This window comes from Mesoplodon bidens (assembly GCF_964165515.1).
Source record: "Mesoplodon bidens genome assembly, chromosome: 10".
NCBI lineage: Eukaryota > Metazoa > Chordata > Mammalia > Artiodactyla > Ziphiidae > Mesoplodon > Mesoplodon bidens.
Genome location: NC_138172.1, coordinates 36,426,945 through 36,444,799, shown reverse-complemented (window position 1 = coordinate 36,444,799; position 17,855 = coordinate 36,426,945). Strand labels below are relative to the sequence as shown.

The window sequence follows — 17,855 nt, the reverse complement described above, 5'->3', positions numbered from 1 at the left end:
ATGTGGCAGTGAATATCCCACCGTGCCGCAACTAAGACCTGACACAACCAAATAAATAAATAAATATTAAAAAAAAAAAAGATTTCAAGTCAACAACCTAACTTTGCAGCCTAAAGAAATAGAAAAAAGAACAAATTAAACCTAAAACTAGCAGAAGGAGGAAATAGTAAGATTAGAGCTGAGATGAATATAATTGAGAACAGAAAAATAGCAAAAAATCAATAAAAGCAAAAGTTGGTTCTTCAGAAAGGTGAACAAAATTGACAAACCTTTAGCTATAGTAAGAAAAAAAAAGACTCAAATTACTAAAATCTGAAATGGATTTGGGATGTTACTACCACTAATAAAAAGAAATAAAAAGGATTCTAAGAAAGTACTATGAACAACTGTACACCAACAAGTTGCATAACCTCGACAAAATGGACAAATTCCAAGAAACATAAAACCTACCAAAACTGAATCATGAAGAAATAGAAAATCTTCTATTTAACTAGCAAGGAAACTGAATCAGTAATCTAAACCTCCTAACAAGGAAAGGCCCTGGACCTTTGCTGGTGAATTCTGCCAAACATTTGGACAGGAACTGATACCAATCCTTCTCAAACTCTTCAGAGAGTTAATGAGGAAGGAGCACTTCCTGGCTCATTTATGAGGCCAGCATTGCCCTGGTGCTAGGGCCAAACAGGGACACTGTAGGAAAAGAAAAATACAGACTAATATCCCTTATGACCACTGATGCAAAAATCTTCAGCAAAATACTAGATGATTAAGATGTTCATGAGAGATTCTGGTCTCATGTTTTTTTCATGTAGTGTCCTTGTTGGGTTTTGGTATCACGGTTGTTCTGGGCTTATGGGGAGAAATGAGAAATGTCCCTTCTTTTTCTGTTTTCTAAAGAATTTGTGTAGGATTTGTGTTATTTCTTCCTTAGATGATTGGAAGAATTCACCAGCAAAGCCATCTGGGCCTTAAGTTTTCTTTACAGGTGAGTTTTACTTCTTCTAGATGCTGTGTTCAGGCATTGTATCAAGGCTTAGAGTAGTTAAATTCATAGACACAGAAATTAGAATGGTGGTTGCCAAGAGCTGGTAGGAGGGTTAAGTGGGGAGTTTTTATTTAATTGGTACAGAGTTTCAGTTTTGAAAAATGCAAAAAGTTCTGGAGATGGATGGTGGTGCTGTTTGCACAATAATGTAAGCATACTTAAGGCCACTGAACCAAATACTTAAAAAAATGGTTAAAATGCTAAATTTGAAGTTATGTGTATTTTACTATAATTTAAAAAAACAGCATGTATATAATATACTGTTGAACCTATAAAATAGAAAAATGTAATATATTTGTGCAAATATATGTGGAAATTAAACAATACACTCCTAAACAACCAACCTTACAGAAATAAAAAATATTAAAAAGAATTTCTAATAGTAATTGTATGCTGGTGTGTGGGCCCTGAACCAAGATGGCAGAGTAGAAGGCCATGCTCTCACTCCCTCTTGTGAGAACACCAGAATCACAACTAGCTGCTGGACAATCATCGACAGGAAGACACTGGAACTCACCAAAAAAGATATCGCACACCAAAAGACAAAGGAGAAGCCACAGTGAGATGGTAGGAGGGGCACAATCACAGTAAAATCAAATCCCATAACTGCTGGGTGGGTGACTCACAGACTGGAGAACACTTATACCACAGAAGTCCACCCACTGGAGTGAAGGTTCTGAACCCCACGTCAGGTTTCCCAACCTGGGGGTCCGGCAACAGGAGGAGGAATTCCTAGAGAATCAGAATTTGAAGGCTAGCGGGAATTGATTGCAGGACTTCGACAGGACTGGGGGAAACAGAGACTCCACTCTTGGAGGGCACACACAAAGTAGTGTGTGCATCGGGACACAGGGGAAAGAGCAGTGACCCCATAGGAGACTGAACCAGACCTACCTGCTAGTGTTGGAGGGTCTCCTGCAGAGGCAGGGGGTGGCTGTGTCTCACCGTGAGGACAAGGACACAGGCAGCAGAAGTTCTGGGAAGTACTCCTTGGTGTGAGCCCTCCCAGAGTCTGCCATTAGCCCCACCAAAGAGCTCGGGTAGGCTCCAGTGTTGGGTTGTCTCAGGCCAAACAACCAACAGGGAGGGCACCCAGCCCCACCCATCAGCAGACAAGTGGATTTAAGTTTTACTGACCTCTGCCCACAAAAGCAACAGCCAGCTCTACCCAGCACCAGTCCCTCCCATCAGGAAACTTGCACAAGCCTCTTAGATAGCCTCATCCACCAGAGGGCAGACAGCAGAAGCAAGAAGAACTACAATCCTGCAGCCTGTGGAACAAAAACCACATTCACAGAAAGACAGACAAGATGAAAAGGCAGAGGGCTATGTACCACATGAAGAAACAAGATAAAACCCCAGGAAAACAACTAAATGAAGTGGAGATAGGCAACCTTCCAGAAAAAGAATTCAGAATAATGATAGTGAAGATGATCCAGGACCTCGGAAACAGAATGGAGGCAAAGATTGAGAAGATGCAAGAAATGTTTAACAAAGACCTAGAAGAATTAAAGAACAAACAGAGATGAACAACACAATATCTGAAATGAAAAATACACTAGAAGGAATCAATAGCAGAATAACTGAGGCAGAACACATAAGTGACCTGGAAGACAGAATGGTGGAATTCACTGCTGCGGAACTGAATAAAGAAAAAAGAATGAAAAGAAATGAAGACAGCCGAAGAGACCTCTGGGACAACATTAAATGCAACAACATTTGCATTATAGGGGTCCCAGAAGGAGAAGAGAGAGAGAAAGGACCTGAGAAAATATTTGAAGAGATTACAGTCAAAAACTTCCCTAACATGGGAAAGGAAATAGTCACCCAAGTCCAGGAAGCACAGAGAGTCCCAAACAGGATGAACCCAAGGAGAAACACTGAGACACATAGTAATCAAACTGGCAAAAATTAAAGACAAAGAAAAATTATTGAAAGCAACCAGGGAAAAATGACAAATAACATACAAGGGAACTCCCATGAGGTTAACAGCTGATTTCTCGGCAGAAACTCTACAGGCCAGAAGTGAGTGGCATGATATACTTAAAGTGATGAAAGGGAAGAACCTACAACCAAGATTACTCTACCCGACAAGGATCTCATTCAGATTCAATGGAGAAATCACAAGTTTTACAGACAAGCAAAAGCTAAGAGAATTCTTCACCACCAAACCAGCTCTACAACAAATGCTAAAGGAACTTATCTAAGTGGGAAACACAAGAGAAGAAAACGACCTACAAAAACAAACCCAAAACAATTAAGAAAATGGTCATAGGAACATACATATAGATAATTACCTTAAACATGAATGGATTAAATGCTCCAACCAAAAGACACAGGCTTGGGCTTCCAGGTGGCCCGGTGGTTGACAGTCCACCTGCCGATGCAGGGGACATGGGTTCATGCCCCGGTCTGGGAGGATCCCACATGCTGCGGAGCGGCTAGGCCCATGAGCCATGGCCGCTGAGCCTGCACGTCCAGAGTCTGTGCTCCGCAATGGGAGAGGCCACAACAGTGAGAGGCCCGCGTACCGCAAAAAAAGAAAAAAAAAAAGACACAGGCTTGCTGAATGGATACAAAAACAAGACCCATATATATGCTGTCTACAAGAGACCCACTTCAGACCTAGGGACACATACAGACTGATAGTGAGGGGATGGAAAAAGATATTCCATGCAAATGGAAATCAAAAGAAAGCTGGAGTAGCAATCCTCATATCATATAAAATAGACTTTAAAATAAAGAATGTTACAAGAGACAAGGAAGGACACTACATAATGACCAAGGGATCAATCCAAGAAGAAGATATAAGAATTATAAACATATATGCACCCAACATAGGAGCACCTTAATACATAAGGCAACTACTAACAGCTATGAAAGAGGAAATCAACAGTAACACAATAACAGTGGGGGACTTTAACACCTCACTTACACCAATGGACAGATCATCCAAAATGAAAATAAATAAGGAAACACAAGCTTTAAATGACACAATAGACCAGATAGATTTAATTGATATTTATAGGACATTCCATCCAAAAACAGCAGATTACGCTTTCTTCTCAAGTGCGCACAGAACATTCTCCAGGATAGATCACATCTTGGGTCACACATAAAGCCTCAGTAAATTTAAGAAAACTGAAATCGTATCAAGCATCTTTTCTGACCACAATGCTATGAGATTAGAAATGAATTACAGGGAAAAAATCGTAAAAAACACAAACATGGAGGCTGAATAATACGTTACTAAATAACCAAGAGATCACTGAAGAAATCAAAGAGGAAATCAAAAAATACCTAGAGACAAATGATAATGAAAACACAATGATCCAAAACCTATGGGATGCAGCAAAAGCAGTTCTAAGAGGGAAGTTTATAGCTATACAAGCCTACCTCAAGAAACAAGAAAAATCTCAAATAAACAATCTAACCTTACACCTAAAGAAACTAGAGAAAGAAGAACAAACAAAACCCAAAGTTAGCAGAAAGAAAGAAATCATAAAGTTAAGAGCAGAAATAAATGAAATAGAAACAAAGAAAACAATAGCAAAGATCAATAAAACTAAAAGCTGGTTCTTTGACAAGATAAACAAAATTGATAAACGATTAGGCAGACTCATCAAGAAAAAGAGGGAGAGGACTCAAATCAATAAAATTAGAAATGCAAAAGGAGAAGTTACAACAGACACCACAGAAATACAAAGCATCCTAAGAGACTACTACAAGCAATTCTAAGCCAATAAAATGGACAATCTGGAAGAAATGGACAAATTCTTAGAAAGGTATAACCTTCCAAGACTGAACCAAGAAGAAATAGAAAATATGAACAGATCAATCACAAGTGATGAAATTGAAACTGTGATTAAAAATCTTCCAACATGGGGCTTCCCTGGTGGCACGGTGGCTGGGAGTCCGCCTGCTGATGCAGGGGGGGCGGGTTTGTGCCCCGGTCTGGGAGGATCCCGCGTGCCGCGGAGCGGCTGGGCCCGTGGGCCGTGGCTGCTGGGCCTGTGCATCCGGAGCCTGTGCTCCGCGGCGGGAGAGGCCACAGCAGTGAGAGGCCCACATACCGCAAAAAAAAAAAAAAAAAAAAAAATCTTCCAACAAGGGCTTCCCTGGTGGCGCAGTGGTTGAGAGTCCACCTGCCGATGCAGGGGACACGGGTTTGTGCCCCGGTCCGGGAAGATCCCACATGCTGCGGAGCAGCCAGGCCCGTGAGCCATGGCCACTGAGCCTGCGCGTCTGGAGCCTGTGCTCCGCAACAGGAGAGGCCACAACAGTGAGAGGCCTGGGTACCACACACACAAAAAATCTTCCAACAAGCAAAAGTCCAGGACCAGATGGCTTCACAGGTGAATTCTATCAAACATTTAGAGAACAACTAATACCCATCCTTCTCAAACTCTTCCAGAAAATTGTGGAGGCAGGAACACTCCCAAATTCATTCGATGAGGCCACCAATACCCTGATACCAAAACCAGACAAAGATACTACAAAAAAAAGAAAATTACAGACCAATATCACTAATGAATATAGATGCAAAAATCCTGAACAAAATACCAGCAAACAGAATCCAACAACACATTAAAAGGATCATACACCATGATCAAGTGGGATTTATCCCAGGGATGCAAGGATTCTTCAATATATGTAAATCAATCAATGTGATACACCATATTAACAAATTGAAGAATAAAAACCATATGATCATCTCAATAGATACAGAAAAAGCTTCTGACAAAATTCAACACCCATTTATAATAAAAACTCTCCAGAAAATGGGCATAGAAGGAACCTACCTCAACATAATAAAGGCCATATATGACAAACCCACAGCAAACATCATTCTCAATGGTGAAAAACTGAAAGCATTTCCTCTAAGATCAGGAACAAGACAAGGATGTCCACTCTCACCACTATTATTCAACATAGTTTTGGAAGTCCTAGTGTCGGCAATCAGAGAAGAAAAAGAAATAAAAGGAATACAAATTGGAAAAGAAGAAGTAAAACTGTTACTCTTTGCATATGACATGATACTATACATAGAGAATCCTAAAGATGCCACCAGAAAACTACTAGAGCTAATCAATGGACTTGGTAAAGTTGCAGGATACAAAATTAATGCACAGAAATCTCTTGCATTCCTATACACTAATGAGGAAAAATCTGAAAGAGAAATTAAGGAAACACTCCCATTTACCACTGCAACAAAAAGAATAAAATACCTAGGAATAAACCTACCTAGGGAGACAAAAGACCTGTATGCAGAAAACTATAAGACACTGATGAAAGAAATTAAAGATGATACCAACAGATGGAGAGATATACCATGTTCTTGGATTGGAAGAATCCACACTGTGAAAATGACTATACTACCCAAAGCAATCTACAGATTCAATGCAATCCCTATCAAATTACCAATGACATTTTTTACGGAACTAGAACAAAAAAATCTTAAAATTTGTATGGAGACACAAAAGACTCCAAATAGCCAAAGCAGTCTGGAGGGAAAAAAACGGAGCTGGAGGAATCAGACTCCCTGACTTCAGACTATACTACAAAGCTACAGTAATCAAGACAATATGGTACTGGCACAAAAACAGAAATACAGATCAATGGAACAAGATAGAAAGCCCAGAGATAAACCCACACACCTATGGTCAACTAATATATGACAAAGGAGGCAAGGATATATAATGGAGGAAAGACAGCCTCTTCAATAAGTGGTGCTGGGAAAACTGGACAGCTACATGTAAAAGAATGAAATTAGAACAGTCCCTAACACCATACACAAAAATAAACTCAAAATGGATTAGAGACCTAAATGTAATACCGGACACTATAAAACTCTCAGACGAAAACATAGGAAGAACACTCTTTGACATAAATCACAGCAAGATCTTTTTTGATCCACCTCCTAGAGTAATGGAAATAAAAACAAAAATAAACAAATGGGACCTAATGATACTTCAAAGCTTTTGCACAGCAAAGGAAACCAGAAACAAGACGAAAAGACAACCCTCAGAATGGGAGAAAATATTTGTAAATGAATCAACAGACAAAGGATTAATCTCCAAAATATATAAACAGGGCTTCCCTGGTGGCGCAGTGGTTGAGAGTCAGCTTGCCGATGCAGGGGACACGGGTTCGTACCCCGGTCCGGGAAGATCCCACATGCCACGGAGTGGCTAGGCCTGTGAGCCATGGCCGCTGAGCCTGCGCATCCAGAGCCTGTGCTCCACAACAGAGAGAGGCCCGTGTACCACAAAGAAAAAATATATATATAAATATATATATATATATATATATAAACAGCTCATGTAGCTCAATATTAAAAAAACAAACAACCCAATCCAAAAATGGGCAGGGGCTTCCCTGGTGGCGCAGTGGTTGAGAGTCCGCCTGCCGATGCAGGGGACACGGGTTCGTGCCTCGGTCCGGGAAGATCCCACATGCTGTGGAGCGGCTGAGCCCGTGAGCCATGGCCGCTGAGCCTGCGCGTCCGGAGCCTGTGATCCGCAACGGGAGAGGCCACAGCAGTGAGAGGCCCGTGTACCGTAAAAAAAAAAAAGAAAAAAAAAAAGGCAGAAGACCTAAATAGACATGTCTCCAAAGAAGACATACAGGTTGCCAAGAGGCACATGAAAAGCTGCTCAACCCCACTAATTATTAGAGAAATGCAAATCAAAACTACAATGAGGTATCACGTCACACCAGTTAGAATGGGCATCATCAGAAAATCTACAAACAACAAATGCTGGAGAGGGTGTGGAGAAAAGGGAACCCTCTTGCACTGTTGGTGGGAATGTAAATTGATACAGCCACTATGGAGAATGGTATGGAGGTTCCTTAAAAAACTTAAAATAGAATTACCATATGATCCAGCTATCCCACTACTGGGCATATACCCAGAGAAAACCATAATTCAAAATTATGCACCCCAATGTTCATTGCAGCATTATTTACAACAGCCAGGTCATGGAAGCAACGTAAATGCCCATTGACAGACGAATGGATAAAGAAAATGTGGTACATATATACAATGGAATATTACTCAGCCATAAAAACAATGAAATTGGGTCATTTGTTGAGTCATGGATGGATCTAGAGACTGTCATACAGAGTGAAGTAAGTCAGAAAGAGAAAAACAAATATCGTATATTAACGCATATATGTGGAACCTAGAAAAATGGTACAGATGAACCGGTTTGCAGGGCAGAAATTGAGACACAGATGTAGAGAACAAACGTATGGACACCAAGGGGGGATAGCAGCAGAGTGGTGGTGGTGGTGGTGTGATGAATTGGGCGATTGGGATTGACATGTATACTCTGATGTGTATAAAACTGATGACTAATAAGAACCTGCTGTATAAAAAAATAAAATAAAATTCAAAAATTCAAAATAAAATTATACGCCAATTAGATAACTTAGTTGAAAAGGACAAATTCCTAGAAAGATACAAATTTTAGAAAGAGAAGAATAATCTGAATATAGTAAGTAAAGACATGGAATTTATTATCAAAAAACTACCCACAAAGAAAAACTCAGGCCCACCCAGATGCCTTCATTGGTGAATTCTAGCAAACATTTCAAGAAGAATTAATACCAGTTCTTCACTAATTCTTCCCAAGAAAGATGAGGGAAACTCCCCAACTCATTCTGAGGCCAGTATTACCCTGATAACAAAACCAATAAAAAATCACAGGAAAAGAAAACTGAAGGCCAATATCTCATGTGAACAGAGACACAAAAATGCTCAAGAAAATACTAGAAACATGACTCTAGCAACATATAAGAAGCAATATACACCATGACCAAGTGGGATTTATCTCAGGAATACAAGGACGATTTAACATCCAAAAACCAATTAATGCAACACACCATATCAACAGAAGAAAAAACAAAAACCACATGATCATCTAAATAGAAAGCATTTGACAAACCCAACACCTTTTCATGATAAAAAAACACTTAGCAGGGATTCCCTGCTGGTGCAGTGCTTAAGAATCCGCCTGTCAATGCAGGGGACACAGGTTCGAGCCCTGATCCAGGAAGATCCCACATGCCACAGAGCAACTAAGCCTGTGCACCCCAACTACTGAGCCTGCACTCTAGAGCCCGCGAGCCACAACTACTGAGTCCACACACCACACCTACTGAAGCCCGCGCACGTAGAGCCCATGCTCCACAATAAGAGAAGCCACCGCAATGAGAAGCCTGTGCACCGCAACGAATAGTAGCCCCCGCTCTCCACAACTAGAGAAAGCCCATGCACAGCAATGAACACCCAACGCAGCCAAAAATAAATAAATAAATAAATAAATAAATAAATAAATAAATTTTTTAAAAAGTGGAAACAACCTGTCTATCAGCTGGTGAATAGATAAACAAAATGTGGTATACCATACAATGGAATACTATTCAGCCATATAAAAGAATGAAGTACATGACGTGCCCTACAACATGGATGAATCTTGAAAACATACGCTAAATGAAAGATATCAGTCACAAAAGACCACATAATTTTGTACATCTCTATTTAAATGAAATGTCCAGAATAGGCAGATATAGAGACAGAAATATTAGTGGTTGCTTAGGGGTGAAAGGCCTATAGGACAATGGGGAGTGACAGTGGGTACAGGGTTTCTTTTGGGGATAATTAAATGTTCTAACATTGATGTGGTGATGGTTGTATAACTCTGTGAACATATTAAAAACCACTGAATTGTATACTTTAAATGGGTAAAATGTATGGTATGTTAATTATATTTCAAAAGGCCATTAAAAAAATTCCGTAGCATAAGCAGCTGACACAGCTAATAGGACACTCACCTCTCTTTCCAATTCATCCTCCTCTTCCAAAATATCATACACCTGCTCTAAAAGCTGAATCCCCAGGCCCCGAATTACATCAGCTCTCAAGACTTCAACTATTCTTCTGATTTTTTCAGAACCTGGCACGATAGCTAAAAAGCAATAACAACAACAGGGAAAAAGTAAACACTTTCACCACTGCAGCAAGAAGAACACAATTTTTTTTCTTTTTTTTTTTCCTGGTAATCTTGTCATGTTAAGATTCTTTTCACTTTGACAAGAGTTTAGTTTAAGAGTTCATGTTTTTTTGTTTTTGTTTTTTTTGCAGTACGCGGGCCTCTCACTGCTGTGGCGTCTCCCATTGCGGAGCACAGGCTCTGGATGCGCAGGCTCAGTAGCCATGGCTCACAGGCCCAGCCACTCCGCGGCATGTGGGACCTTCCTGGACAGGGACATGAACCCGTGTCCCCTGCATTGGCAGGCGGACTCTCAACCACTGTGCCATCAGGGAAGCCCAAGAGTTCATGTATTTTTAATGACTAAAATGTATATATGAACTTACGCTTCATGTCTCATCACCACCTCCTAAATCTAAAAACTACAAATTGTCTAATTTGAAGAAAGTCCACATGAAAAATTCCAAACATGTATTTATTTATATTTATTTTTAAAAACCAATTTTCATTCAACTTTTCAGGAATACAACTGTTACATAAAATAAGATATATTTTTTATGAAGATATCCAAATGAAATAATGAAAAAAACCAAAAAATTTTGCAAGCATTAAGCTCCTTAGTTTGATACATTTTTCCAGTAAACATATGCTCTCCAGCTTGGTGTAAAACAATAAACTGACCACCTGAAGGTAGCTCTTTAAAACGGAGTTCCTCTGCCCCCTCTGCAACTCTCCCATGAAGTATCAGCGTGTCCCGATACTTCCGATGAAGTTTAAATTCTGACACTGGCTCTGGTACCGGGAGATCTTCATAGCTCTCTTTAGAGTCCAACTTCAGGGTCTGTGTCATCAATTGTACCAAGTCACTCATTTCATTTGTATGACCTTTCCTGGAAAAGAAAAAATTCTCTTGTTATTAATTGGCTTCATGAGAATTTTTCATTAGAAATTAGATACAAAACAACCTTTAGGAAGTTCTGCTTTCTAATGAGCAAGTAAGTTCCTACAGACAGAACCCTTCCACAAATAAGTATAAACTCTGGACAAAATACAAAAATCAACTATGTGAGGACAATGAAGAATGTACAAAATTTGCAAGCAGATTCTGGAGGAGAGTCAACACCTTTAGCCTAAAGGCAAGCCATAGGCAGCTAAAGTACAACAGAAAACCCACAGTCTTTCTTGCCTGCAAAACCAAAGGACAGAGTTCGAGACCACCACTGCCACTAGAAAGTGAGAGAAGAATCTTGGAAAGGAGAGAGTGAGAAAGACAAGGTCCCAGATTTTGCATATAAATTCCGCCCAACTATTTCTAAGTAATTTCACTATATCCAAGTACAAAGTTCAAGAATATTTAAAGAAATATAAAAATATCATCAATTAATGGGATAAAATTGACAATGTCTGGCATCACGTCAAAAATACCAGACATGAGGGCTTCCCTGGTGGCGCAGTAGTTGAGAGTCCGCCTGCCAATGCAGGGGACGCGGGTTCGTGCCCCGGTCCGGGAGGATCCCACATGCCGCGGAGTGGCTGGGCCCGTGAGCCATGGCCGCTGGGCCTGCGCGTCTGGAGCCTGTGCTCCGCAACGGGAGAGGCCACAACAGTGAGAGGCCCACGTATCACAAAAAAAAAAAAAAAAAAAAAAATACTAGACATGCAAAGCAGGAAAATAGCACACAATTATGAAGAGAAAAAAATAAGTTAATAGAAATAGATCCAGAAGTGATACAAGTGACAGAATTAGTAAATAAGGACATTAAAATGGTTATTAAAAATATATTCCAGGGCTTCCCTGGTGGCGCAGTGGTTAGGAGTCCACCTGCCGATGCAGGGGACGCGCGTTCGTGCCCCAGTCTGGAAAGATCCCACGTGCCGTGGAGCGGCTGGGCCCATGAGCCATGGCCGCTGAGCCTGTGCGTCCGGAGCCTGTGCTCCGCAACGGGAGAGGCCACAGCAGTGAGAAGCCCACGTACCGCAAAAAAAAAAAAAAAATATATATATATATATATATATATATATATATTCCATATGACCAAGGTAGAGGAAACACCAACATGTTAAGGAGAGGCAATGAAGATATAAAAAGGATCCAAATTGAACTACAAATGATAAGTACAGTGTGTTGAATATGTGGGATGGGATTAACAAATTAGATACTGCAGGAGAAAAAATTAGTGAACTCAAAGATACAGCAATAGAATCTACAAAAAATGGAACAGATGGGAATTCCCTGGCAGTCCTGTGGTTAGGACTCCATGCTTTCACTGCCGAGGGCATGGGTTCAATCCCTGGTTGGGGAACTAAGATCCCACAAGCCACGCGGTGTGGCCAGGAAAAAAAAAAAGGAACAGAGGAAAAATGACTAAAAAAAAAAAAAAGAATACGATTAGTGACCTGTGGGATAACTTTAAGCAATCTAATATACATGTAATCAGAATCCTTAGGAGGGCAGGAGGGGGTCCAAAAAAATACTTGAAGAAATAATGGCGAAACTGTTTCCACTAATGAAAACTATAAACCCACAGATCTAAGAAGACATTTTATAAGAATTCTGAATGAAAATCAGATGTGTTCATTAAAAGAGAATTTTAGCTCTTGCATATACCAAAAACCAATTACAACATTATCAATGACAGTACTACAGGTCTGATTGCTACTATAAATGTACATTTAAAATTAATTCATAAACAAATGGGACCTAATCAAGCTTATAAGCTTTTGCACAGCAACGGAAACCATAAAAAAAAAAAAAAAAAGAAAAGATAACCTACAGACTGGGAGAAAATATTTGCAAACAATGCAACTGACAAGGGATTAATTTCCAAAATATATAAACAGCTCATACAATTCAATAACAACAACAAAAAAAACCAACCCAATCAAAAAATGGGCAGAAGACCTAAAGAGACATTTCTCCAAAGAAGACATAAAGATGGCCAATAGGCACATGAAAAGATGTTCAACATCACTAATTATTAGAGAAATGCAAATCAAAACTACAATGAGGTACCACCTCACACGGGTCAGAATGGCCATCATTAAAAAGTCTACAAATAATAAATGCTGGAGAGGATGTGGAGAAAAGGGAACCCTCTTACACTGTTGGTGGGAACGTAAATTGGTGCAGCCATTATGGAAAACAGTATGGAGGTTCCTCAGAAAATAAAAACAGAGTTGCCATGCAACATCCAGCAATTCCACTCCTAGGCATATACCCAGACAAAACTATAATTCAAAAAGATACATGCACCCCTATGTTCATAGCAGCACTATCTACACTAACTAAGACATGGAAACAACCTAAATGTCCATTGACAGATGAATGGATAAAGATGTGAGATAGACAGATAGATAGATACACATACATTTATATACACATACATACAGTGGACTATTACTCAGCCACTAAAAAGAATGAAATCTTGTCATTCACAGCAACATGGATGGACCTAGAGGTTATCACACTAAGCGAAGTAAGTCAGAAAGAGAAAGAGAAATACCATATGATATCACTTATTTGTGAAATCTAAAGTATGACACAAACAAACATAACTGTGAAACAGAAACAGACTCAAAGACATGGGAACAGACTTGTGGTTTCCAAGGGGGTTGGGGGTGGGGGAGGGAAGTATTGGGAGTGTGGGATCAGCAGATGCAAACTATTATTTATAGGACGGATAAACAGCAAGGTCCTACTGTATAGCACAATATCCTGTGATAAAAAAATAAAGTTCAGAGAAAGCACACACACACACACAAAATATCCTGTGATAAACCATAATGGAAAAGAATATGAAAAAGAATATATGTATAACTGAGTCACTGTGCTGTACAGCAGAAATTAATACAACATTGTAAATCAACTATACTTCAATAAAAATTTCTTTAAGTAAAAAAATTAAATTAAATTAGAATAAAATTAATACAAACAAATAGCTTATGAAAGGAGATAGAAAAATAAGAACTTACCCTCCCTTGGAATCCCCATTTGATTTATCAGTTGAACTTGTAGAAGAACTTAGCTCAACCTCAGAGAGACAATGGGTGAGTTTCCTTTCCTATTAATGTTTGGAAAAACAAAATTCCACATGACAACACAACCAGAATGTAATACATGAAACAGTCTTAGATGTAATGCCTAGACACAATGTACACCTAGGTCCAATTTAACAGGAGAACTATGGCTATAAAAATTGAAGTTACTTTACCAAATAATGTCCCAGTTCACCCATGAAGTTCATAAGTGAAGCCTGAGAACATCAAGGTGAAGTTTTATAAGGTCCTGGAAAGTCTCAGCTATGAAGAAATTTCCTTTCCAGAGGAGAGCAGACAAACAGTTCTGGTGTTTGAACTTCTAAGCAGAGGGCTGGTACCATAAGGAATGTTGGCATTTTAAACTAGACAGAATGCCACCTAAATAAAAAGTAACCTCAGTTTGCTCACCCATGATACTCATTTTTAAAGGATTACCTGATATAATTACACACAAATGTTACAACTTTGGAAAATAAAGAGGATCATTTTAATTAGTGAAACAACTAAATCATTACACACTATTGTTAAAGGAAAAAAATCTTCATTACTTTCAAGGGCAGGAAGTTTCTTTTTTTAAAAAAGTAATTATATGCTCCTAGAAATGATGTCAAAAACTGGAATACAGAAAACTGAATAATTATTCCCAGGGTATTATTTTTTTTTTTTTTTTTTTTTTTTTTTTCTTTTTGCGGTATGCGGGCCTCTCACTGTTGTGGCCTCTCCCGTTGCGGAGCACAGGCTCCAGACGCGCAGGCCCAGAGGCCATGGCTCACGGGCCCAGCCGCTCCGCGGCATATGGGATCCTCCCAGACCGGGGCACGAACCCGTATCCCCTGCATCGGCAGGCGGACTCTCAACCACTGCGCCACCAGGGAGGCCCCCAGGGTATTATTACACAAAAAAAGTGAACGTGATTAAAACCTTGCAATTATCCATTTAGCCACCAAAGGGTGCCCCTACATTATCCCTGGGTCGAAAGGTAAGGTACTTTGACACAAACAGGAAACAAAGGAAGGATCAGCAAGTGAGACTAAAATCTGGCCAGGTCGTTTGGTATATTATTAACACAGCAGAATAAGCAAAGTGTTGCCTAGTGGAAGCCCTTTGGAAGTCTTGTTTAAAAGACTGCCTAAGAAAGATATTAACTAGGCTGCCAGTTGTTAAGAGTGTCTGAAAAGTCCATTCCCTTAATGAAGGAAACAAAATCCTTTTAATTATTATTGACCAGTTCTTCTTCTTATCAGAGGAAGTGTGAAAAGTGTAACTTAAGTCAGCACTGTCCCAGGAATAAATAGAGCTGGCATTTATGAGGTTTACCGTTATTAGGCTTGCCAGATGTAGACATGTCTACCTTTTAACTTAGGACTATGTAATGTACCTGAGCAACGCTATAGTCAGAAGACAACCATTGAGCAGGGGTAGGGTGGCCTTCCTCTTGTGGTTTCCTTGGCCCCGCTGGACTCAGAGAAACTCTCCTCACTGAAGGGCCTGAAAAAGTGACAACCCCCAGCAGTTGTTTATGGTGGGCTGGCCTCAAGAGAAGAGGGCTTTGCGCTGTTTATGGAAGATACCCCAGCAAGGGCCAGCCTAAAAGGAACTCAGACAGCATATTCATCATCACTCTGGTGTCTGACACCTCAGTTCAAATCTCAGGTCTATGTCTACCAGCCCTGTACCTTGAGCAAGTTACTTAACCCCTCTGACCCTCAGTCTCCTCCGCTGCAAAATATGAAATGAGATAATGCCCTTAAAATACTTAGCATAATGTTTGAGACATTGTCAGCATTCAATAAATGGAAACTGCTAGACTATGTTGTCTTTAGATAATAGTAATAGGAATGATCACGGCCCTCAGCCCAGGGCAGTACCATTCTCCTGGCTTCCTCTCTCTGTTCCTGAGGACAGCACTTCTCTGACCAACACTCTGAACATGGAAACAAACTAAACAGTCGCCTGACTGCTTTCCTGTCTGAAATCTCCCAGGCGTTACTGTCACTCAAAGCTCTCTTGCTCTCTTTTTAGAGTCCTCTTTCTCTAATAACACAAGTTCCAGATCCAATACTATGCCAATTTTTTAAAAGGCTTGACTAGGAAATTTCAAAAATTCTTCTAAATTGGTTTCCCAAATGGATTACTGATGCTGGAAATTCTTAACACCTCACAATCAGTACCAATGCTATGTCCATGAGCCATACCAATAACCTCCAATAGATGAAGGAAAGAGAAAACTTTACCTGAGGGGAAGATCTCTTCCTGTGACTGCTTTAGTCGCCTCCTCTCTCTTGCTGATAATGGTCGGTCCTTTTAAAGAAAGTCAGTTACTTCCATTCCTATTCACTGTTCTTATAATACCTACAATGCATGACATATCATCCAGCACTACAGGAAAGGTCCTGCACAGGTCTTTAAGGGAGTGTCCATTTGAAACCAGTTCACATCAGGCTTACAACTGCTAGCTAGGATGATCACAGCCCTCATTTCTAGGAAGAGCTCATCTTTGGAAGGGCAAATAGGGAATGCTGCATTTCCTACATTCAGAATCCACTTGGTCTCCTTAATTAACTGGAAGTGACCAGCCCTGAAACAATAGAATCTGTCCATTTCAATCAAAGCTTCTGTTGAGAATCACAAATTTGCGCTTTCCAGTGTTTGGAAAAAAGCAGGGCTAAGATGTTTTAATACAAAACTTCACAATATATGCAGGATTTACAACCAAAAAGCTTTATAATAAAGCTTTAAAAAATCCAACATAGACTCCTACAAACCTTTGATGATGATATCTCACTGTTCCTCGAACTGCTCACAGACCCAGTGACCACTCTACTTTGGTTTTCAGCAACTTTTTGTGTTGATGTGACATCCACTTTTCCAACAGTAGAAAGAGAAGGCAAAAGACGAGGAGGAGTCTCTTGGAACTTCCATAATTAACAAAGAGAGAGAGATTATCAGTGTTATATATATCTACCTCCAAAGGTCCCCCAACGGTAAATCTATGTATTTGTCAGTGATTCCCTCTCAAAAACTTTAAAACATTGCATTTGGCAGGGGGCGGAGGGGAAGAAACTCTGCCAAAAGTGAATGACCATTTAAGCTTATAGAGAGGGTGCCTGTGAAAGTTACTTCCAGAAATGAGGGGTTGCCACGATCTTATGCAGAAGTTGAGGGAGAAACTGTTCATTAATATGACATAAGAGGAATCAGAGATTTACCTTTTTTGGCCTGTTCCTTTAACTCTCAAAATGAGCTGTCCATCCTTGCTGGAGAAGATAAAATCCTTACTCTGCTTCCAACTCACTGACATTTGATAACTAATATTTAGCATTTCTACCCTTCTTTATATGTTCCTTGCATTATGTATGTGCCTTTTTAGCACATCATTCTAAATAGAAATGAAGCTTCCTAAAGTCTGTTTCCCAAGCAGCAGCACAATGACTTATTCCAAAGAGATCTCTGCTGACCTGTCTCTTTTCCCCACTATGCTCAGTATGTTCTCTTTTCTTCTGCCGCCGTTGTTGAGACAGGAAAGGTTCAGACCCAGAGCTGTGTGGCTGTAAAGCTGGGTGGATTCTGTCCTGTTTTTCTATAACACATTCACCAGCAACTTGATCCTTAAAAATAATAAAATGAAACAAACAAAAAAACAAAATAGAATAATGAAACAGTCTTTTGAACTTCCAAATGGCCAAACCTGCCATATCTACTTTTAAAATTATAAATGAAAGAAGGAGGAGCTGTCTTTCTCAAAATGAATGCTTATTTTCAGTGTTGACAGGCAA

General features: G+C 39.9%; 1 protein-coding gene across 3 annotated transcripts in view; it reads right to left on the bottom strand.

Annotated features, from left to right (window-relative positions):
• NEK4 (NIMA related kinase 4) overlaps positions 1–17,855 on the bottom strand; it is a 43,373-nt gene that overhangs the window by 9,075 nt on the left and 16,443 nt on the right. For 2 of the 3 annotated variants that reach the window (XM_081246352.1, XM_081246354.1), the window contains 7 exons: positions 17,538–17,687; positions 16,845–16,994; positions 16,314–16,380; positions 15,458–15,567; positions 14,014–14,102; positions 10,723–10,931; positions 9,884–10,017 (listed from right to left, as the gene is read on the bottom strand). In XM_081246352.1, coding sequence (XP_081102478.1) covers positions 9,884–10,017; positions 10,723–10,931; positions 14,014–14,102; positions 15,458–15,567; positions 16,314–16,380; positions 16,845–16,994; positions 17,538–17,687 — 909 coding nt within the window. The remainder of the gene's footprint in view (positions 1–9,883; positions 10,018–10,722; positions 10,932–14,013; positions 14,103–15,457; positions 15,568–16,313; positions 16,381–16,844; positions 16,995–17,537; positions 17,688–17,855) is intronic. The other variant, XM_081246353.1, reaches the window with a different exon arrangement.